The 24,066-nt window shown below is 51.8% G+C and overlaps 1 protein-coding gene across 6 annotated transcripts in view; it reads right to left on the bottom strand.

Moving 5' to 3' along the window:
* Positions 1–3,452: 3,452 nt before the first annotated feature.
* Positions 3,453–24,066, bottom strand: part of GRIN1 (glutamate ionotropic receptor NMDA type subunit 1) — a 73,188-nt gene continuing 52,574 nt past the window's right edge. For 2 of the 6 annotated variants that reach the window (XM_077835763.1, XM_077835764.1), the window contains 6 exons: positions 22,931–23,088; positions 19,748–19,909; positions 15,036–15,145; positions 13,390–13,535; positions 10,577–10,687; positions 3,453–3,521 (listed from right to left, as the gene is read on the bottom strand). In XM_077835763.1, the coding sequence (XP_077691889.1) occupies positions 3,453–3,521; positions 10,577–10,687; positions 13,390–13,535; positions 15,036–15,145; positions 19,748–19,909; positions 22,931–23,088 (756 nt within the window). Of the gene's footprint in view, positions 3,522–10,576; positions 10,688–11,123; positions 11,190–11,845; positions 11,867–13,389; positions 13,536–15,035; positions 15,146–19,747; positions 19,910–22,930; positions 23,089–24,066 lie in introns of those variants that run through there. The other 4 variants (XM_077835765.1, XM_077835767.1, XM_077835762.1 and 1 more) reach the window with 3 other exon arrangements.

Genomic DNA, 24,066 nt, shown 5'->3' with positions numbered 1-24,066 from the left:
ATCAGCAAAGAGCACCCAGACACTACAGCAAAGGGTGTGTGAAATGCACCTGTAATAGTAAATAAAAAGAGATACCTCTGTGTATAACCCAGTGCAATGGTGACTTCAGCCATGCAGTAAGTGCCGTTCACCATAACAGTGCAGGGCTCATCTTGCAGCCCCACAGCAATGACTCCCTTGCTCCCAGAGCAGAGTTTTCTAACTCCTCCATCTGCCCTCGGTACCAGCTGTGCAGAGCCACTGCAGCCGAAGCAGAGCTTGACCCCAAGGGGCTGATCTTCACCTGGTGGCAATTAGCACAGTGCCACTGAAGTCAGGGGACGCCTGGAGCCAGGGCACTACATTGATTTACGCCAGCTGACGATCTGCCCCACTGGGCTGAAGATCTGTCAGACACCCCAGGACTCTGCAAACCTGCTGCAATAGTGAGATCCCCCTCTCCCCCCCCCCCCCCCCGCACATACGTGCCTATAGGTAGGGACCAAGCCAATACTTTGGGGCCAGATCAAGCCCCCACCCTGCCAGGCACCTGTGTGCTGTGATGGGGGATGGAGGATCTTTTTGAGGCTGCTGTTTAAGGTAGTCCTGTTCAAGGAGATCTCACCTGAGCTGCGAGCAGCAGCCTTGGCGCTGGAAGAGCTGCTTGTCTATCTAGCAACCAGGCTCATTTTCAGGCATGTAACAGCTTGTCTATTATGCTAATGAACAAAGAGTCAGCATGACCTGGTTTTTAGCATGCTATTAACTTGGCTGTCGTCAGCTAAGAACTGGCTGGACTTGCAGCTGACTCGCAAGCCTCCCAGAAGCCTGGAAGGTAACAGGCTTGGGATGCAGCTGTATTTAGCTGCTCTCAGAATGAGTCTAGCTCCAGCAGCTCTTCTGTTGGCATGATTATTGAGCACGTCTTCACATGCTGTCTGGAGTGATGGCCCAGGCTCAGATCAGGGATCCCCTGGCACGTTGGCCTACGTTCACGCTCTTGACGGGTCTCTCCTGTAGCTGGTGCCCACTGCTGGCTCTGCGAGTTGTTGCTCTGCTCCATCCCTTGTCTTTTGTCATCTGTAAACTATTTGACAGTAACGCCAGCTGAGGCTCAGAGCTGGTGGCAGCCGGTGGGTTTGCTGGGTGGGTCTCAATTTAAAATGGTTACAAAAAGAAGGGAGGCACGAGGCACTGGAATAAACCGCTTTATGGTCCGGTTTGGACTTTACCCAGCTCTTGCAAAATGGTATTTTAAGTTACATGACATCAAAGTATATGTAGAGTGGACCAAATTCTCAGATGGTGTAAACTGGCCTCGCCTGACTGGAATCAATGGTGCCACCGCAGTCAGTGGAGGTACGCTGATTTATGCCAGCTGAGGATCTGGCCCACTGAGTCTAGAAATACTGTACAGTCCAATTCCTTCTGCAATAGCCACCAGTCTTTGGGGTGAAAGCACCCACTGTCTGGAGGGGGAAGGTAGCCATGGCATAGACTGCCCAGGTATGACAGGTTAGTGCCCCCGGGGGGGTCTGTGTTTTAGGGTCACACTGCAGACAGGTTTGCTTTTTAAAAATGTATCCACATTCCACATGCGAGAGTTAAATATACCAACAGCTTTGCACACACACACACACACACACAGACACACACATGCACTGTACACGGGGTAGGGCTGCCTGCTGGGCAGCTGCTAGAGAATCGATTAGATATTGCAATGGGGTTTACAGGCCGGCATTGCTGGCCCCATTCATTCCCCATTGCCTGCACAACCGGATTTACAGGAGACGATGGCGCCGGGATACGTACAAGGGTGCGTCTGGGCGGGATGAATTGGGCAGAGCGTGGACAAGAACCTTGGGAATGGGCAAGTGTCCCTCCGAGCACCCCCTCTTCTGGGGCTTGTCCGTTGAACGTGTGTCGGTGACGCGGTCACCACGATGGGTGGGCTGTGCCTAGTCTCTGTCTGTAGGGATGCCAGTGATGCCAGGCTGACGGCAAGCCCTTGTGGCGTGTTCAGAGGAGGCCTGGTGGTGGTGCTAGTGAGCTCACTTTTCAGGTTCCATGGTGAGTGCAGGTCCGGTGGGTAAGCCAGTGTTGCCTGGATCCTGCCAGTGTGTGTTCAGCACCGTGTTCATGCCAAGGGCACACTGCTCACAACAGCCCTCGTTAGTGGTGCTGGGAGGCCACTCTGTGACACTAGAAGCACTTGAGGGGCATTCAGCAGGAACGTCTGTCTAGCCCCTGTGAGGGGACGGGGCAGAAAGCCTTTGGCATCGCGTTGCCAGCCTTTTGCCATGAAACACCTTGCTGCAGCATGAGTCATAGAGATGCCGGGGCAGCGAGGCGGATGGCAAAGGCAAGGGATGGACCAAACTATCCAGGGCAGTGACGTCAGTGCCCACCAGTGCCTGGTGCAAGGGCCGCCTTGCCTTATTACTGAACGTGGCATTGTGGGCTGGGCATCCATCTGCAGCGGTGCTCAGTGGGTCCTGGCCCTTACAAATGTCTTGTGTGCAGACGGCCTTAAGGGGGAGCTCAAAACACACCGAGGGGACCTCCCCAAGCAGGCAGCAGTGTTTCCCCGAGCCACCTGTGTCACAGCAGGGTGGAGTGGTGCCAGCAGTGGGGGAGAAGGAGGGAGGGAGGTGGCACCAGTGTTACTCATAAAGCAAATGACCATGTAGAAACCAGCAGCTAATGGGGGCACAGGGAGGGGGCCAGCCTGGTGCAGCCAGGTGGGGTGGGTGAATAGGGAGCTGTGACTTTATCATCATCTGGAAATGGAGAGAGCTGGAGAAAAAGCTCTTCCCAACTGTAGCCAGAGGGAACATGTTTCAAAAGTGGACTGTGTGGTTGCCCCTGCTCCCTGAGATGATGACACTCGAACAGAGGCAGATATGTGCCTTGCATGCTGAGCTATATACAGGAACCAACAGCTCCCGCGCCACCAGACCAATCACAGTCCTCCTGCGTCATGTGAAGTATGTGGCATAGGCTATAACATTCCATACACGCATTTAGGAACAAACAAGGTCTCAGCAAATTCTCTTCCTCCCCCTGCAAAGGATGCAACATGTTTGTAACCATCCACTCCTTCCCTGCTTTTCCTGCCGCTGCTCCATGGGAAGGGCACGTGCCATGGGCCATTCAGAGCCATCTCGTCTAGCCTTAATTCCAACTCGTCTGCAGCCAGTGCCAATACTGAGTAAAAAATAGCATGACTTGGAAGTGATCATCTCTGTACAGCGCAGCTCCAGAATGGGCCCTAGTTCTGTAGCGCAGGCCCCCGGGGGCGTTACTTGTCAGCAGGACCAGGAAGGGCAGGAGATTGACAATGAAGTCACTGCATATGGATGGAGGATACGTCCCTCTTGACTCCCCAGTAAGGACCCATCAGTGTCCCTTTGAAAGGAAGTCCTGGGCTGGGCCGTCTTAAACTAGGGACTGATGGCTCCTGCTGGAGGATGTCACACCACAGTGCTGACTGAGGGGTCGGAGAGGTTGAGTTGCCCGGTGATGTCAGTGGGATGATACTGCTGCAAAAGACAAATACACAGACAAGGAGAGTGACATGTTAGGTAGCCCTGGCACTTGCCCTCCTGTCTCAGCTCATTCAAATGTGTGTCCCTACAGGGTAGCACTCAGGGATGATGCAACGGCAGGAAAACTGTTGCAGTCTTAGTGTCAATTACAAATGCAATCAAAGCTTTTCCATAGTTGCTGCAGACAGTTCCCAAGCATTCCTTACAGCTTGGCTTGGACGAGAGTTCACTGGAGACAGTACAGTTTCTACAGAATATGGCAGCTTATATATCGCTCAGTGAGCAATTCTGTCTCAGCTCCTGTGCGGAACTATGAGACCAAGAAACCCTGCGAATCAATTTGAGCCAGCCCACTGGGTCAGTTATCACTGGGCTGCTCCATTTCACTTTTAGTTCAGGGCACTTGGCTTCCTTGTCCCAATACATCTGCTTTTGACTTTCCCCTCAAGTGGGTAAAGAAATGGGCCCCGTGATTTAGTTGTGATAAACTGTTGTTAATGTGAAAATGCCAACGTATGACATGCGGTAAAGATGTGGCCTGGAATTTGGTTCTTGCTTTTCCTGCAGATTTAGTTTAGCAAAAGCTCATTTGGAAATGCCTCCCCCACCCCCCATGGGAGATACCTGCAGGGGGGCAGAAATTGGTTTGAACTGCTAGTACCCAAAACTCCTCCCTCCCCAAGAAAAGTCTTTTAAATCTAGTCAGACTTCCTTTCTGCTGCTGACTCCCTGCCTGAGCACCATAACCCCAAGCACTGTGCCCTCGAAACCCACCACCATGAGCTCAGGGAGAGGGTGCAACATCACCCAGAAGGAAAAGGATGGGGTTTACAGATCCCAGACATGGCTTGTCAATCCAAGCTCCTTGTCACATTGGTAGAATAATACCCTCCTGTATAGCTAAGGCAGTGCCCTCAAAAGCCAAAGGAAGGAGATTCCAAAGGGCGATGAATCAGGCCCCAAGAGAGGAACTTCCAATTTTCCTCCATTTGGATCTTAATTTCTATTTATAGACAAATCAATTCTCAGAGACAATCCGCTCCCTCCCCAGCCCTGCCCCTACTAACCACTTCCTTCTGGCCCTACTCGACCCCTGCTTCCTGAGCACAGAAACCCAGAGCAGGGTTTATATACTGAACAGTCAGGACAGAAATTGACAATGCTTTGATCACCCCTCTGGCCAGCAGTGTCAGCTGCATCCCATGCTCTGTGTGTGAGGAATATGAACTCTCAGGAGTTGTCCAGGGCAGTCTGGGACCTCAGGTGGGATCTGTAATGACTGGTTGCCCACAAAGTGTTTATCAGTGGATTGCATGGCTCTCAGTGGGATCTTCAGGGATCTTGGGATCTTGTCTGGCATTTATTTGTGCCTTGTGCTGTGTTTTTCATGAGCGTGTCCATCTCATTCTGTATCTACTGGTATTTTGCCATTTTGTACTGTTTCTCAGGGGATTATGTGCATCTCAGGTATGCCTATGGGAGTTATGGCCTCTCAAATGCCATCTAAGGACTAGAGCAGTGTGAGCTGAATCTGCGTGGATTATGTGTGGCTCGGTCTGTCTTTGTGGAAAGCCTGCTGATGTCTTGGGGGACTCTGTGCTCTGTCACTGTGTGTGACATGCATCACAAGCAGTGTCTATAAGGGAGGCTCCATAGTTACAGCTAAAGTGAGTTTTACACTTAAAGCCACAATACTGTCTCTTTGTTCTATATGAAGCATTCAGTATTGCGTGAAAGATTACAGCAATTATTCTTTGAATACTAAATGAATGTTCTGCACATGACAAGTAATGCCAGTCATAAATTTATGAGCTAAAATTAATGTTCAAATTGGGCCTTCAAGAAAGGGCCTTCAATTGTCCCAAACCCACAACCATTGTCTAGTCACACGCACCCAGTGGTGAGCTGGAGCCAGTTCGCACCGGTTCACTAGAACCGGTTGTTAAATTTAAAAGCCGTTTTAGAAGCGGTTGTTCCGCGAGGGAGAACCGGTTCTAAAAGGGCTTCTAAATTTAACCGGCCAAAAGTGGCGCCTTAGGTGCCGACTCCACGGGTGCTCCAGCCCTGGAGCACCCAAAGGGAAAATTTGGTGGGTGCAGAGCACCCACTGGCAGCTCCCCGCCCCACCCCCGGCCCCAGCTGACCTCCGCTCCGCCTCCGCCTCCTCCCCTGAACGCGCCGCCCCGCTCTGCTTCTCCGCCCCCCTGGCTTCCCGCGAATCAGCTGTTGGCACGGGAAGCCGGGGCAGGCTGAGAAGCAGGCAGTGGCTTCCCCGCTCAGGCCCAGGGAGGCAGAGCGGAGGTGAGCTTGGGCCAGGGGGGGCGCGAGGAGGGCTGCCCGTGCCGCAGCAGGTAACCCGGGGGGAGGGGACCGCAGGGGAACCGCTCCCCGCCCCAGCTCAGCTCCGCCACCCTCAGCCTGAGCGGGAAGCCGCGGCCTGCTTCTCAGCCCTCCCCGGCTTCCCGCCGAACAGCTGATTTGCGGGAAGCCAGCAAGAGGGGGGGGCACGAAGAAGCAGAGCGGGGTGGTGGGTTCAGGGGAGGAGGCGGAGCGGAGGTGAGCTGGGGCCGGGCGCGGGGTGGGGAGCTGCCGGTGGGTGCTCTGCACCCACCAGTTTTTCCCTGTGGGAGCTCCAGCCCCGGAGCACCCAGGGAGTCGGCGCCTAAGGCGCCACTTTTGATGTGATCGGTGGGGGGAGCGGCCGCTCCCCCTGCTCCCCCCTAGCTATGCTCCCCTGCCCCTAGGAGCCAGAGGGACCTGCCGGATGCTTCCTGGGAGCTGCCCCAGGTAAGCACCCCCGGGACTCCCCACCTCGCCCCCCGGCAGGTGCCTCTGGCTCTTAGGGGCGGGGTGGGCACCCACTATGGTGGCCCACGAGACCCTCCTGCCCAGGTCTGGGGGCAGTCAGGGGATAGGGGAGGGGGGTGGATGGGGCAGGGGTCCGGGGGGGCGTCAAGGAATGCGGGGGGGGGTGGATGGGGCAGGAGTCCCGGGGGGCAGGGGTGGGCAACGACCCCCTCGTGGGGTGAGGAGGGAACCTGTTGTTAAGATTTTGGCAGCTCATCACTGCACGCACCCCAGCCGAGAGGTGAAGGCTGAGTATATCTGGTGCAACGGGTAGTTTTTAGAGGCACTTTTAAGGACTTTTTCCCATTATGTTTTGGAAATGACAGTTTCTCCTCTAGCAGAGGCTGAAGAGTAATGGCTCCCTTCAGAGAAACTCAGCATAACTGTTCTCTCTTTCAAAATGGCTGCCGTTTCCTATCCCTCGCAACGGGACTTATCAGGCTGCCCTTAGCAAAGCTGTGGCGCAATTCCATTCACCAGGCCTGCACAGGGCTCTTCGCTGCCTTCTGACTGCACTTCTCTGGAAGCAATTGGGCTTTGTTTCCACTGAAGAAATATGGGAGGCGCTGGCCCTCTTCGTGAAGGGCCTCAAACCCACTGAGAGTAAGAGATGACGCCATTTTGAAAGAGGGACCGTCTGCAGCCCTCAAACCCCTCTGGCTCCTGGGGGTGAGCACGGCCCATCACCTACAGCAGCTTTCACGAGCTGCTCATCCCCAGGAGGTGGACAAGTGGCGAAGGCATCCAGCCAGTCGGAGGGGGTTTTCCCCCTTGGGAAGGGCTGAAAATGATGCGAGGGCTGGAGCTTCTCCACCCATTGGCTGAGACTGGCTCCAGCAGCGCTTAAATCTGTGTTGCTCCAAGAGCTGGCAATTGTGCATGTGTGTACGTGTACCGATGTGAGCGTGCACGTGTGCCCACACGCATGCAAGGAATGTCTGGGGTTCAGAAGGGAGATGGCATTTGGGGGAGCCTGCCCAGGGGAATGTGCAGGGCAGGAAGGGGAGGGAACGGCGAGGCATGCTCTGGCTGATTTGCCTTGCACTGGCCACACAAAGCAGCTGTAAACCTGTTGTAACTGGCCAAGGCCTTCTGGCTGCATAAAGCAGCCAGTGTACTGGTGAATTTGGCCATAAATGTTACAGTACAAGACAATGATTTCAGACTGAAAGGCTGTATCTGTTGATCATTAAAATATACATGGCAGCGTTTGTGTGGTTTCTTGGTTAGTGTTCATAGATGACATTTTTAACAATTTTAAAACCAAGGAAATGCCCAGATAAAAACTGCATTCAGCTGGAGTTAATGCTGAGAGCACTCGTCAGTAATTTAGGGTCCTGTACGTTGGGGTGGTGTAATTATCCCCAAACCAAGCACTACAAAGCCAAGAGCGTCAGCGTCCACGTTGACTGTTGAAGAAACTCAAACATGTTCCGGGCTGGAAACGAAGCTGAGGTGCCCAAACAACCTGATCTCTGCCTTGTAGTGACAAAACAGACAACAAGCCAACGTCTTTACAACCCACTTTAATCTAATCTGGGATCCCGGGCCAAGGGCTGAGTGGAAACTATCCTCACTTCCAGGGAACACAGCAGCAGGACAGACTGGGCATGGGGGGCGAGGTGCCCAGCTCTCAGCCATGTCACCTGCTGCCCTAGGCAGAGCAGCCACATAATCCCCTGAGCCGGCAGAGTCTCTGCCCACACAACCAGCCCGACAGGGAGTCTTGGCCACGCCTGTCTCCTTGGGATAATGGGGCACAAGAAGATCCCTGTGAACTAAACCAGTGTTGGGGTGCGGTGCCAGCCTGTGCGAGGGCCACAGGCTGTGCTTGGTGGGGCAGGGTGCGGTGGGGGGCAAGGCCAGGAGCGTGAAAGGCTGGCTGGAGTGTGAGATCCTTCGCACTGCTGCTCTGTGGCGTGTCGGTGCTGGGCTGGGAGTCCGGTGGGGGCCTCATGCTGGGACATACTGGAGAGCAGGGAAGGGTGGTGGGAATAGGGCACTGCTCTAGAGAGTAACTGAGGAGGGGTATGGCCGCAGCCTCATTATGGTGTCACGCCTTTCCTGCCCTGGGGTGGGAGCCCCGGGAGTCTGGGCGCCTGGTGGTGCTGTCTCGTGAGCAGCACCTACCTGTGTGTGGGATGTCAAATACTCCAGGCCCCAGGCAGCCCTGACATGCACACTGAGCCCCTCTCACCCCACAGCAGAGCACTTACACCAGCTGGCCTGCCTCTGACCCAGCTCCCCGGTCCCCACACTCCATCCAGGGCCCCCAGCTCTCCATTATGATATTCCAGTCCAGACACTTTCCCCTCTCCCATGCCCATGGCTCTCCACCCCCGCGTAGGGCTCTTGCCCCAGCCCCGCTCCGGGTTAGTGGTTAACTTTGGAACAAGGGGCCTCATTTCCTCTTTGGTTTTCTTGGTCTCGGGGAGAGGCATTAGTCACAAATGCCACACACGAAACCCACGAAGGAACCTGTCAGCTCCATAGCCCAGCCCAGCTCCTCAGAGCCTTCACGCCCCTCCTCCTCCTTCCTCACCCTCTGCTCCCCTGGCCATGCTCCGTGCTTTGAGATGGAGAGACATTTAGAGGGAGGGACATCATGGGGCCCCCAGCAGGCAATCTCACCTCACACCCTCCTGCCTGCTCAGCGGTACTGGGTTTCGGGGATGTGATGTGATGTGATGTGATGGGGGGGTCATTAGTGCAGGCTGAGAGCTTCCCCGCCTGGAGAGTGCAGCACGGGTAACACTAGCGCTGTGGTTCCTTCCAGTCTGCTGTCTCTGATCCCTTCCTCAAGGTGCTGGGGGGCTTCCCCTGCGTTCTCTGAACCAGCTGGCATGTGCTGCATATCCTGAGATGACAGCCAAGGTAAAGGATCCCATTCGGTGAAATGGCAGCAGCAGTGGCTTCTAGGGAAGGGGCAGCCCAACCCGGCCCAGCTGAGGGCTTGGTTGGTCAGCAGCTCGCTACTGCACATTCGGCCTGATCCAAACCGTGCTTTACATCACTTGGGAGCAAGCCTCTACTTTAGCATAAAATGGAGTCACCCCCATTTTGCATATAGAGCCATGGCCCAGAGAGACTACATGTCCCATCATGCATTGGGAACAAGATGGACCATCACATGCTAGTTCCTAAAGGTCCCTCTAGTCTCTGTGGGCTGCAACTCTGTGTTAAAGGCTAAGTGAATTGCGGAACATGGTGGGCTGCGTTTTGCCACCCCAGTTTCATTAATGGCTCTCTGTTCCCAGCCATGCATGATGTCTAACAGCCTCCATGTGAACCTGCCCTGAGCAAATCTGCAATGGGCAGAAATCTGCAGATCGGGCAGGTTGGAGGTGGTTTCAGCAGCCTGTTAACTGTGATGCCTGGCCCAAAATGGATCGCCCACATCCAACTGCTACAATAGATTGGCCAAACTGCAGAGAGTGGCATACAACAAAAGGCACCATGCAAAGGGCACAGATGTGGTATTAGCTTTTAGTTCAACAGCCCACTTCATTGAGTTGTGTCTGAAATGCTAACTGGAGAGGACAGTATTTCCGTCTGACGTTAGCTGGGCTTTAGAGGCAGCAAGCAGTTGTACTCAAGCAGCGAAATATACTATTTGAATCAGGTTGGGTTTTTAAAAACTCCTCTCTCAACCATCGGTGTCTCTCTTCTGGAGCTGAATTAATGCTGCTCATAACCAGAGACAGCTGTTACTTGTGCACTTAGCAGTAAGTCCTGAATGCTATCAATCACAAACAAAAATCACATGTAGAGAATGTGACACGCATGGCTCTCGGTGAGGTGAGACAGTGCCGAAATTAAACCGGGGTGTCATACAATGACAAACAGTTACAGGAACACTCAGGAACAGGGGAAAAATTGTCACTGTTTTCCAAAGGTCAGCACCAGTATGGTGAGCAAAGAACAGAGTAAACTCAAAACTCATCCAGTCAAAAACAAAACAAAAAACTCGGTAGCAGCTCCAAACTCATCACAGGACTACAGACCAGCTCCTGCCTGCTCTCCAGGAGTCCCCGAACCCTTTCAGGTACACGGGAAGACTGACTCACTGACTGACTGTTGACGAACATGAGGCTATGCATGTACAGTGGCAGCTTCGGGATGGGTGTGTGGTAGTTGATGGGATGGCAGAAAAGAGAGAGAGAGAGAAAGAGAGAGGGCAGAATTGTTCTTCTTCCTCTTACCGTATCTTTGGAGGACCTACGTCTCTTGAAGCTGGAGGCCAGGGTGGAGGTGATGGACCTAAAAGTGGCTTTCTTTTTAGGGTCAGGTTCTGCTCTACCACTTTTTCTATCCTAAAATGAATATGTATAAGTGATTAGATCTCTAGTGTGTTGCTGGAATCTCTAAATCTAGTTGAATACTGCCCCATGTTATGTCCTTCTTTTAGGTAAGACGGCTACTGGAGTTGTTCTGGTGTCACTCCCAACTCCTCCACGAGGGGCCATCATGGCCCTAACTTGAATAAGGAATTACAAAAGGGATGACGTACTGCTATGACTAGCTGGAATGGCCTAGGATCTGGAGAAATGCAAACCCCTTTGGGGAAGTAGCCCTGTTCTTTTCTGTGTCCATTCAAAGGTCTGTATGGCTATCCTCAATTCCCGGGGGAGCCATTTAAAATTCAGTGGCTAAATGACATTTTGTTCCTAACAGACATGTCTGCAGGACTCCTGCCCCTTGCTTCCAGAACTAGTCTAGCTAGACCGAGGGGAGAGATGCTGCACCTACCACTAAAAAAAAATGCTCTGGGCCTTTTCTGAAGCTGAATCCTAGCGCCACAAGAGAGAGAGAGGACTGCATTGAAAGAGAAGTCATTGTATGAATATTCTGTAAAAAATGTATTCAAAAATTTAAATGATGCATTTGAGCAAAGCTGAAAGTTTTCCAAAGGAAAAGGGAAAAAAAAGGAAAAGAAAGGAAAGAAGCGAAGCGTTAGTGCTATGACATCATCAGGGGTTGGAATGAACTCAAAGAGAAACAGAACTCAAAAATGTAGCCATGGGTGTTAGACAGTCGGACCTGGTTAACACAGGCTGGGAGCACCAGCCGCTGGGGGCAGAGGGCGTTGTTAGCGGTGGGGACCAGCCAGATACCAGGACGGCAGAACAATTCCTCCCCAGCTGCGTTAGTGCCAATGAGCGTGCCCTTCTCGGGTGGGGAAGGAGTAACCAGGTCTGGCTCTACCACCGCCCGGGGGTAACCAAAATGTATCCCGCTGGTGCATAGTGCATGCTCGGGGATACATTTCCTCCTCCTTTTCAGTACTCTCTTTTGCGGACATGCACAAACGGAAAAGAAAGCAAGATGGATGGAATGAAATGTCTTTTTCTTCCATGGCATCTCAGGAAATAGCCATGGCAAAACTGTGATCCCAAACCCCATTATTTTTGTTTGTTTGGTTTAACAAATAAATCTTTCCACTTGCCTACCTTCTAGTAATGTACCAGATACTAGTGGTCTGACGTTTCCTCCTGTGGAAAAGTCTTACATTGTCAAACTGATCTTTATCATGAGACTCTGTTTATACCCACAGGGCGACATGCGTAGCTCACAGTCCCACAGATTCTGCCCAGGACCCAGTGCAGTAGTTTCTAGAAGGTTGGCAAGTGAAAAATGGCAGTGTGACTCTAATGCTCTGTCCCAGCAGACTTAACCACTTCCGTGCTGCTGCTTTTTGGAAGCAAAGGAAAAGAGAAATGGAGTTTGCAATACTGTATTAGTGAACGGAGCCCAAAGAGCTCTCAGTTAGTCTAATAAAGTATAGAGCAGCCAGTCCTCATTCTTTACCCTTTGCCGCTTTCAGGGAGGTCATTTACACCTGAGCAGCCCTTTCCCATGTCATAGTCGATGCTGCTATCACATGGCCATTTCATTTCACTTGTTACAGCAACACTGCTTTTAAGGTTCCCAATCACTGTTTCTCTCTCTTTCATTCACACTTTCTTTGGATAGTGGTTTCCTTTGGTCGGATAAAGGATCTGTTCCTCTTTGAACGTTGGTTTGCTTCCCCAAATACGAGAAACAGCCTGGACAGTTCAGAGAGCAACTCCAGATGTCCTAACCTGGGGCCATGGACATAGCAAGGGTTAATCCCATAGCAGCTGGGAAAGAGAGAAAGTTTAGCCAGGCCAGCTGGACCGGGCTCACTTATGTTGCTATGTTAAGGTGTCAGGCACACCAGATTCCCTCCAGATCCTGCCTCACTTGAGGGGCAAGGAGAAATGATCCCTTTGTAGACAAGAGAATCCATAGCAAGCAATGGCCCTTTGGCATGAGCCCTGGGGAATCTGTGTGCTAACAGTAACTGGCATTATTAGCCCCCAGCATGAATCACAGGCATCAAGAGATGCCCACGTCTCCAAATCTGTGGAATCCAATTGACAAGAGCACACACCACCTCTTTTTGGAATCGGTCCCAGTTATGAAGGTTGCAACTGCACTTACACGGGGGGTTGCTTTGGCTGTGTTTCATTAATGGTCACGTGAGCCCTTCCCCACACAGACAGCAGCGGTAGGACAGGCCGCTCATCGACAGCAGCTGAATGCTGTGATCATCTGCTGCCAAGCGCAGTCAGCTAACGGTACGTCAAGGCAATGGCGTTTTAAAGGAGCTGTGCTGGCCCTGTTTGCTCAAACAGAATGAGACCCAGCTCTTGCATGGAGTCTCCAGCCGAGCAATGTGCCAGACCACCCCTGGGAGCACAGTTGAGAATGAAGCGATTTTTGCCAGATGTCCTGGTTAGATTTGTGCACAACTCACCTCCTGGGAGAGATTGCATCAGACAGTGTGTTAGTGCCACGGGGGATTCCCATTGAGAAGGCAGGGAACTCATGCCTTGGTCATTAGCAGCACAGTCACCCCCATAGTTAGTAGGGACCCAGGGGAAGGGATGGTGGGGCCCCTGGGCTATCCCATAGCTCTGTATTCACTGATTTGGTGAAGGAATGAAAAACGCACCTGTTGGAGACTTGCTCTAAAAACGGTTTGTCCTACCTGCAGGTTTTTCCGCCACACGTTAACGGCCGCAAACGCCAGCTGCATCTGCTTCCTCCGCGCATCCTTATGCCTTTTGTAAGCTATTTCTATGAATATTAAAAATATCCCGGCAACAATACCTCCAGCCACCAGCATAAATACACCTGAAATAAGCAGGAAAGTTACACAGAGGACAATGGAAACAGCATCATGATACTTCATTTCCCTTGTAGAATTACAATAACCCCTTGCACGGCAATAGCTTCTTGCAGCCAGGGATTCTGCCCCCAGACATGCCCCAGGGCGGAGCACAGCAGAAGGTGAATATTGCAGAGCCTTTCCATGAGGATTCGTTTGTATTTTTTACTGTAGTTGCTTCAGCTATGTTGACACCCTTTTTGCACTCACTTCCTGGGAATATCCTCGCAGCGACTTTACCAGGAGAGATGTTCATGGAAAGAGGGAATTTGAAGGGAATACTGCAGAATATTAACGGAAAGCTAATTCTGAGTTTAGATTATTATTATTGGTTGTATCACTGTAGCACCCAGAGGCTGCAATCAGGGACAAGGGCTATACAAACAACTGACAGATACCAGCCACCCCAGAGTGTTCACAGGGATACACTGGAAGCCTGACTCTTGGAGTTTAAAGCTCTGTGTCTACTCGGGGGTGGGGTGGGGGGGGTGGGGAAGGAATGTGCGTAGTGAGGCTGCACATGGTGCCCCTTGCCCATGGTGACCACTTTGATGGCCAAAACTATGGGCCGGGAGCAGGGGAAATGAATTCTAGAGGGATGGGACAGTGGAGGTGTGGCCATATTGAGTCTCAAGTTGGGGCAGGAGAAGGGAGGGAGGAGATGGAAGAGACTGGTTTCTTTCTGGGCAGTTCTCACACTTGCTCTGGGAACTCTGACCAGGGATACATACGGTCAGCACAGCTTGGACCCCAAACACCCCACAGAAAGCACTGGGGAAGGAGCCGCTGATGCAGCACTTCTGGTGGGACTTCCTGGGTGATTCCCTGTAGGGTGAGGATGTCTGAGAAGACTGCCATCTGTTTGCAGACAATTTGCAAACAGGAAACATGGCAAAACTAATTGAAGAAATTATTCCTTACCAATTACTGCCCCCACCCTCGGTAGGTATCATTCTCCCCATTTTCCAGGGAGAGAAACTGAGGTGAAGCAACTTGTCCAAAGTCACACAGTGAGTCTGGGGCCCTGCACCGCAGCCTCCTGCTCTAGCCACTAGACATGCTGCCTTCCTTACATTTTTGGCTTATGATGCTCGGCTTGTTTTCTCCTGTCCTGGTTCCCTTGAGGCTCTGGCTGGGATGCTGGTCTCTGCCTTGGGGCCTGGCTGTTCTTTCACTTTGGCTTGGCTGGAGGAGCGGGAGGTGAGTCATGTTCAGAGAGGGTGACATTTAAAATCACAGGCATGAGAATGGGGCCTCAAAGGGGAAGATCAGGGGGTGCATGGGCCTTTCAGAGCCATTTCCGATCCACCAGTGGGAACAGGACACTGCTCAACACAGCAAACTCCCAGACCACAGGGAAGCGCAGACCCAGAAGTGGAGTTTAGACCTCAGGAGAGCTCGGAGGGCTACAGTGAAGGAAAGCAGGTTAACAAGCCAACGGGAAGAAAGAGGTTTGCAGAACAAACCTGCCATATTTTCAAAGGTGAGTGTTGCTGGGGCATTGCTACGGGAATCACACTCCTGATACCTCACCCAAGTCTTGTCCAAATCCTCCATGAAGCCGTTCTCATGGGATCTGAAACACAAGGAGACAATACAGAGCATTCACTGAAGACCACCGCCTGGCTCAATGGGAGCTCACACTTACACTATGGGAGCAGGGGAATGTCAGAAACACCAGCCCGTCGCATTCACCTGCCCACATCATCCTCACTCTCTGCACTTCAGCTTCACTGCCCCTTAGGCTAGAGGCCAGAAAGAGCTACTCTGCGCTTGCTCTTGGCAGGCTGTGCTAAAAGGGGTGTGATGTGTGTGCAGATGGGCGGAGGAGCACACCATGGCTCCAGGCAGAGGATTGTGTGTGCATTACACAGCATGCATGTAGCTTCTATTTATGTGACAGGTGCGCACATGCTCCTGCCTGTGGTAACCCTGTGCATGAGCAGTGTGTGTGTGGGGCTGTTACACTGGGTGTGCAACATGCATTTGTGAAGCGTCTGGGGTGCAGTTAGTGCCCCTGCCCGTCATTACGCAATCCTGGAAGGTGTGTTTCCAAAGGCAGCGTTCGGGGCTGTTGGGAGATTAAATCCGCCTGTCAGGTAATGCACAAGTAAAGCAAACCCCTCAAAGTGCCGCTCAGAAAGGCAAGTGCAGAGCTGCCCTCACAGGCTCCGTGTCCATCGGCTCTCACCCTCCAGAACCAATGGGCTCAGTTCATGAGAGAAAAGTTCTGTTCCCCGAGCTCAGAGAGGCCCAGGCTAAGCAGCGCATGGCAGCTGACGGGGAACCAGGGGAGTCTGCACAAGTGGGTCGACTAACTGCTAGGAGATTATAATAACTAAAATCCAGGAAACCCTGTATCGTCAGCTTCTAGAAGGTCAGAGCCTAACATCGCCTGGTCCCCAGTCAGAGCCAATCCCGTGTAACTATGGAGATGGGGACTGGAGACCGGCAGAAGGTTTGACAGCGTGCTGAAGAGCGCGGGGGAGTGAGTACGTGCCCTGTGGCCAAGTGGCATGTGTCTGCACCCAGAATCAGCAGCTCATGGTGCTCAGTGCTCCAGAGCAGCGTCCCGAGGCCAGACTTGCTGAACTGGAGTAGCAGAGAGGGCCAGCATATGGGGTCATCGTGGAGCTGGCCCACCTCAGTGCTGAGTTCCCTGGTACTCCCATGGAGGCAGCCAGCTCTGTGCTGGAAGTACAGGGAGGTGGACAGGAGGGACACCCCCACCAGATGGGACCCACCTTCCAACAGAGGCAGAAGGGACTGAGGAGGGTGCTCCAGGGGATGGAGTTACCGGGCCGGGGGGGCTGAAGGCAGCGAGTGTGGTCCAAAGACTGGCACACTGTCTAGCGTTGAAGGGACTGGGGTTCAATTCCCAACTGAAGCCTGCCATGTGCCCAGGGGCAAGTCCCCTTTCTCATTACATCCCAAGCCATGGGCCATCCCAATTTCTCTTCAGATGGGAGCTCGTCATTCTCTCTGCCTGTCTCTGAATCCTCTCTAATTCTGATGGGGTGCCCAGCACTGCACACAGAGTAGCAATGAGGCCTCACACTGATTTATAAAAAGGCCTGGCAGGATTGTCTGTATTTTTCTCCCTCCGATTCCCTATGTATCCTCACAGCTTGTTGGCTTTCTCAACTGCTGCTGCCCTCTGAGCAAAGGTCTCCATGCTGACGCCCGCTCCCTATCCTGAGTTGATCCAGGTAATGTAGAGTCCTCTAAGAATAGTTCTAATTATTCTCTCCAAGATGTGTTACTTTGCATTTGCCAACACTGAGTTTCATCTGCCATCATGCTGCCCATCCCCAGCCTCTGAAGTTCTCACAGTCGTCTCTGGTCTTGAATAACCTAAATCATTTTGTCTCACCTGTCAGTTTTGTCACCTCCCTGCTTGCTCCCTTTCCCACACCCATTGATAAACAGAATGGGCCTAAAACAGAATCCGTCTGGCTCCCTGCTGTTAACCTTCTACTAACACATGAAAACTATTTATTCCTATCCTTGTTTTCCTGTTTCTTAGCCAGTTTTTGATCCATGACAATACTTGACCTCTTACCCCATATGCAGGGAAGTCCTTTTTGCACAAAGCACAATTAGTCTGAGGAGCTGATTGCCACAGGTTATCGTTAATACCAAGTGTTTAGCAAGACTGAACAAGGGACTGGACATTTCTATGGACAACAAGAATACCCAGAATGATAAGAGTAACTAAAAGAATAAACAGTGGCTTTTGCAGTGCTATGCACTCATAGAATCATAGAATATCAGGGTTGGAAGGGACCTCAGGAGGTCATCTAGTCCAACCCCCTGCTCAAAGCAGGATCAATCCCCAATTAAATCATCCCAGCCAGGGCTTTGTCAAGCCTGACCTTAAAAATATCTAAGGAAGGAGATTCCACCACCTCCCTAGGTAATGCATTCCAGTATTTCACCATCCTCCTAGTGAAAAAGTTTTTCTTAATATCCAACCTAAACCTCCCCCACTGCAACTTGAGACCATTACTCCTTGTCCTGTCCTCTTCTACCACTGAGAATAGTCTAGAACCATCCTCTTTGGAACCACCTCTCAGGTAGTTGAAAGCAGCTATCAAATCCCCCCTCATTCTTCTCTTCCGTAGACTAAACAATCCCAGTTCCCTCAGCCTCTCCTCATAAGTCATGTGTTCCAGACCCCTAATCATTTTTGTTGCCCTTCGCTGGACTCTCTCCAATTTATCCACATCCTTCTTGTAGTGTGGGGCCCAAAACTGGACACAGTACTCCAGATGAGGCCTCACCAATGTCGAATAGAGGGGAACGATCACGTCCCTCGATCTGCTGGCTATGCCCCTACTTATACATCCGAAAATGCCATTGGCCTTCTTGGCAACAAGGGCACACTGTTGACTCATATCCAGCTTCTCGTCCACTGTCACCCCTAGGTCCTTTTCCGCAGAACTGCTGCCTAGCCATTCGGTCCCTAGTCTGTAGCGGTGCATTGGGTTCTTCCGTCCTAAGTGCAGGACCCTGCACTTATCCTTGTTGAACCTCATCAGATTTCTTTTGGCCCAATCCTCCAATTTGTCTAGGTCCCTCTGTATCCTATCCCTGTCCTCCAGTGTATCTACCACTCCTCCCAGTTTAGTATCATCCACAAATTAGCTGAGAGTGCAATCCACACCATCCTCCAGATCATTTATGAAGATATTGAACAAAACCGGCCCCAGGACCGACCCTTGGGGCACTCCACTTGATACCAGCTGCCAACTAGACATGGAGCCATTGATCACTAACCGTTGAGCCCAACAATCTAGCCAACTTTCTACCCACCTTATAGTGCATTCATCCAGCCCAGACTTCTTTAACTTGCTGACACTCACCTGCTTCAGAGCAAAAGCCAGCCTCTAAGTATTGGAGACTAGGAGGAAAACTTCCCCGAGGGCAGGTTATCCACATATGCCTACTGCAGAGTTTCTTGCACCTTCCTCTGAAGCATCTGGCACTGGCAACTGTCAGAGACTGGACGCCGGGCTAGATGGACCTCAGGTCTGATGTACATGGACCATGCCTACATTCCTGTGCTTTCTGACTACTGCAGCCACAAACTCATGCAGGATGTGAAAGTTGAGCTGGGTTACATATTATATATTTCACTAACCCTGGACTGATGGAGGAATATTATAGGCACACATCTGCACTGCTCCTTATCAACACTCCTAACATATGAGTCGTGGGTACTGGTGCTGCTGTATATGGGAGACAGAGCTCAGCTGAGCTCTCAGAGCCTGTGGGGCATCACAGTGCTGGCAGCTAGGAAAAAAACCTTGCGAGTTACATACTGAGCCCATGTCGGTCAGAGAGACGGTGGACATGGAGGCAGAGTGCCCCAAAGCCTTCCATTGTCTAAGAGCTGGAAAAAAGAGTCAATCCCCCCCACCTTATGAAGGGGTAATTCTGAGGAGTCTTCATAGAATATCAGGGTTGGGAGGGACCTCAGTAGGTCATCTAGTCCAACCCCCTGCTCAAAGCAGGACCAATCCCCAATTTTTGCCCCATATCCCTAAATGGCCCCCTCAAGGATTGAACTCACAACCCTGGGTTTAGCAGGCCAAAGCTCAAACCACTGATCTATCCCTCCCCCCAAAATTCACTCTGGTTCACCCAGAGACACGGAAACCAGGCACCCTAAGGCTTTGCAGCAAACCAACATAGCCCCAGGAGGTCCCACTGAGATTTGAACTCAGATCGCAGGATTCAGAGGTCTGAGTGCTGACCATTACACCATAGGACCTGCTTGTGTTTTCTTTAAAAATAATCTTAGCATTCAGGAAAAAAATCTTAGCATTTTCCTCTGATAAACTTCCCCTTGGAGCTGAGCCCCTGGGAACCCAGTCTCAGCCAGATGGGAACTTTCACCTCCAAGTTGCCAGAGAACAGACATGGCTTATCCTGTGGAACCAGGCTCAAAGTGCCTCTGACTCCATAGCTGGCATATCTAGGACTGCTTGGGCTAGGTCCACAGTCCTGCCGGTTGGGGAGCGTTAGGCAGGTGATAGCAACAGCTCAGCAGAGGTCTCCTGAGCCCCTGGATGGAACGTGGCTACTCTAACCCCTGCACACATACAGCTGATCGTGCTCTCGCACATGCAATGTATGGAGAGCTCAGAGTGCTCCTTGAGAGCTGGGTACAGACTTGAGGATGGCCAGGGAGACGTTCTGCTTCCATGGGCTGTCTTTGCGCATCCCAATTCCAAAGCCAGAGCGGAAGAAAAGCTCCCCTGTTGTCACCAGGTCACACTTCTGGGAGGCTTCGAACTCCAGCACTGCTGAGTCCCAGATGAAGGCATGGAGCTTGCTAATGCAGCACGGAGAAAGGAGAAGCCAGGTCAGTGTGGCAGCATGGACTGGCTTGTCTTAACTTACTACAGCTGCATGATCTGCAGAGAGTGTTAACAGTTATCAGCTCTAATATAACCATCAGGCAAGGCCAATATAGTCTCTTAAAGGGAAGCAGCAGCACCCATTCTGATGCATGCAGCAGCCCTGTTTTGAAGGGCAGAAGCACTTTCAGAGCCATAATACACTGCACCATGAATGCGAAATGGGGTTTACACAGCACTTGACAAAAAGAAAAGGAGTACTTGTGGCACATTAGAGACTAACCAATTTATTTGAGCATGAGCTTTTGTGAGCTACAGCTCACTTCATCGGATGCATACCGTGGAAACTGCAGCAGACTTTATATATACACAGAGAATATGAAACAATACCTCCTCCCACCCACTGTCCTGCTGGTAATAGCTTATCTAAAGTGATCATCAGGTTAGGCCATTTCCAGCACAAATCCAGGTTTTCTCACCCTCCACCCGCCCACACAAATTCACTCTCCTGCTGGTGATAGCCCATCCAAAGTGACAACTCTTTACACAATGTGCATGATAATCAAGTTGGGCCATTTCCTGCACAAATCCAGGTTCTCTCACTCCCTCACCCCCCTCCAAAAACCCACCCCCATACACACACAAACTCACTCTCCTGCTGGTAATAGCTCATCCAAACTGACCACTCTCCAAGTTTAAATCCAAGTTAAACCAGAACTTCTGGGGGGGGGGAGTAGGAAAAAACAAGAGGAAATAGGCTACCTTGCATAATGACTTAGCCACTCCCAGCCTCTATTTAAGCCTAAATTAATAGTATCCAATTTGCAAATGAATTCCAATTCAGCAGTTTCTCGCTGGAGTCTGGATTTGAAGTTTTTTTGTTTTAAGATAGCGACCTTCATGTCTTTAATTGCATGACCATAGAGATTGAAGTGTTCTCCGACTGGTTTATGAATGTTATAATTCTTGACATCTGATTTGTGTCCATTTATTCTTTTACGTAGAGACTGTCCAGTTTGACCAATGTACATGGCAGAGGGGCATTGCTGGCACATGATGGCATATATCACATTGGTGGATGTGCAGGTGAACGAGCCTCTGATAGTGTGGCTGATGTTATTAGGCCCTGTGATGGTGTCCCCTGAATAGATATGTGGGCACAATTGGCAACGGGCTTTGTTGCAAGGATAAGTTCCTGGGTTAGTGGTTCTGTTGTGTGGTATGTGGTTGTTGGTGAGTATTTGCTTCAGGTTGCGGGGCTGTCTGTAGGCAAGGACTGGCCTGTCTCCCAAGATTTGTGAGAGTGTTGGGTCATCCTTTAGGATAGGTTGTAGATCCTTAATAATGCGTTGGAGGGGTTTTAGTTGGGGGCTGAAGGTGACGGCTAGTGGCGGTCACATAAACACCACCCTATACCGGAAACCTACTGACCGCTATTCCTACCTGCATGCCTCCAGCTTTCACCCTGACCACACCACACGATCCATCGTCTACAGCCAAGCTCTGCGATACAACCGCATTTGCTCCAACCCCTCAGACAGAGACAAACACCTACAAGATCTCTGTCAAGCTTTCTTACAACTACAATACCCACCTGCAGAAGTAAAGAAACAGATTGACAGAGCCAGAAGAGTTCCCAGAAGTTACCTACTACAGGACAGGCCTAACAAAGAAAATAACAGAATGCCACTAGCCGTCACCTTCAGCCCCCAACTAAAACTATTATTTAGGCTTAAATAGAGACTGGGAGTGGCTAAGTCATTATGCAAGGTAGCCTATTTCCTCTTGTTTTTTCCTACTCCCCCCCCCCAGATGTTCTGGTTTAACTTGGATTTAAACTTGGAGAGTGGTCAGTTTGGATGAGCTATTACCAGCAGGAGAGTGAGTTTGTGTGTGTATGGGGGTGGGTTTTTGGAGGGGGGTGAGGGAGTGAGAGAACCTGGATTTGTGCAGGAAATGGCCCAACTTGATTATCATGCACATTGTGTAAAGAGTTGTCACTTTGGATGGGCTATCACCAGCAGGAGAGTGAATTTGTGTGGGCGGGTGGAGGGTGAGAAAACCTGGATTTGTGCTGGAAATGGCCTAACCTGATGATCACTTTAGATAAGCTATTACCAGCAGGATAGTGGGGTGGAAGGAGGTATTGTTTCATATTCTCTGTGTATATATAAAGTCTGCTGCAGTTTCCACGGTATGCATCCGATGAAGTGAGCTGTAGCTCACGAAAGCTCATGCTCAAATAAATTGGTTAGTCTCTAAGGTGCCACAAGTACTCCTTTTCTTTTTGCGAATACAGACTAACACGGCTGTTACTCTGAAACAGCACTTGACGTTTCTCAGTCCCTTGTAGAGACGCCATCTCGTGGTCCACAGTGGAAAGGCAGGTCTCAGCCCTGCTTTCTGCGCAGTAGGGAGAGGCCCTTTCCAGTCTGTATCCCACGACCCTACCACCCCACAAAAGCACCACCCAGAGAAGCTTTACACCTTTCTGCGCTTGACCCAAGTGTCATACCCATTCCCCATGCCCCTGTCCCCTATAGCACTAGCATATCCAGGTATCATACCCCCCATACCCTTGCCCCCTATAGCATTAGCACAGTCCTGTGGACAGCTGAATGGCCTGCTTCGCTCATAACCGGTAGCCCTCTGGCACAGGGACCAGCCCCACCCAGCCCCAGTGAAGCCTTGTGCCGAAATCTGGCTCCCATCCAGCCCAGCACCTCAAACGCCTTCTCTTCATTCCAGGTCACCAGATCCCAGCCCACAGCCAGCCAGGACATCGTCTCCTAGGAAGCGCCCCCGCGTGGCCTGCAGCACTGGCAGGCTGGGCTTGGCCCCGCACGCTGCGCCAGGCCCTACGCCCTGACCAACAACGAGAGCTGCAGCCCCGCACACTCAGCGAGCCTGGGGGGGGTGGGGGGGCGGCAGCGCGGTCCCTGCAGGCCCCACAGCCCGGTCTGCCGCAGTTAGGCAGGACTCAGCCCCTCTCTCACCTGTCCCTGACAGCCTGGATGGCTTCGGCAGCGCTCTCGTAGTTGTGCTTCTCCATGTGCCGGTACATGGTGCTCAGCTCCACCTGCCGCCGGAAGTAAATGTCCACCGAGCTCTGCTTCACCGTGGCGTAGATGAACTTATCGGAGGGGTTGCGCAGCTGCAAGGCAAGGCAGAGCCCGGCTGTGAGTGCTGTGCAGGGCCAGCTGTCACAGTGAGCTGGGCGGGGGTCATTCACGCCCTCCCACCTCACCCCTGCATGTCCAGCTGCCACTCACTTGTCCGAACTGCTCCCTTCTCTGGTGAACCAGGGCCGGGCACCTGACTCCCTTTGAAAATCCTGGCCCGCATCGGCAGTGCCCCTGAACTCTCATGGGGGGCCCTGTCTCTTGTGTGTCTGGCTTGTCTGATTTCAGCCGTCAGCTCTCCAGAGCAGGAAATGGGACTTAGCTAGGTTTGTAAAATGCATGAAAATCTGCCCTGCCACAGCAATGATTTAATTAATTACAATTAGTACATCATTAATCGTTTCCTATTAGCTCAAGTTCCCTAAGCACTGACAATGACAACACCTTGATTGGTGCTGTTTCTGCTCAAGATTCCCTGTTCGGTGGGTCGGCCGGCCATTCTCTATCACCACGCCATGTAAGCGTCTGCACCAGTATTTAATAGAACCGGAGTAGAATCGATGTCGGGCTCTATTCTCCTGCCTTCGTGCAGAACATGAGCTGACAGCTTTGAGGGGCTCAGGGGGCCCTTCACAATTTTGGAACCCCTTCCCCCCAGCACTGATTTTTATCCCTCGTGTTTTCACAATGCTGGGGCTGGGGTTGTGCCTGCTTGTAAAACAGCTGCTGCCAAGAGTTCCCTCTCACCCCTCCTGCCCTCGCCTGCAGGCCTTACATCTCACTTCTCCTTGGTACTGGGTCCTGCCCCCTCTAGCACATCAGAAAACAGCAGGAAGAGCAGATGGGCAGGGGGACTCTGGCACTGTCTCAGGTGGGGGAGCCAGCAGCCTGGCCCTGGGCCTCTCTCTGTGCTCTTCATAGCAGTGTCTGGGGAGTGTCTGGGGAGCAGTGGGTCTGGGGAGGGACACAAGGGGAGCATTTCCTTGGCTGCTACGCCTCAGCTTAGAATC

Source organism: Eretmochelys imbricata, chromosome 16 (assembly GCF_965152235.1).
Source record: "Eretmochelys imbricata isolate rEreImb1 chromosome 16, rEreImb1.hap1, whole genome shotgun sequence".
In the NCBI taxonomy this organism is placed as follows: domain Eukaryota; kingdom Metazoa; phylum Chordata; order Testudines; family Cheloniidae; genus Eretmochelys; species Eretmochelys imbricata.
This window is presented reverse-complemented; position numbering and strand designations above follow the sequence as displayed.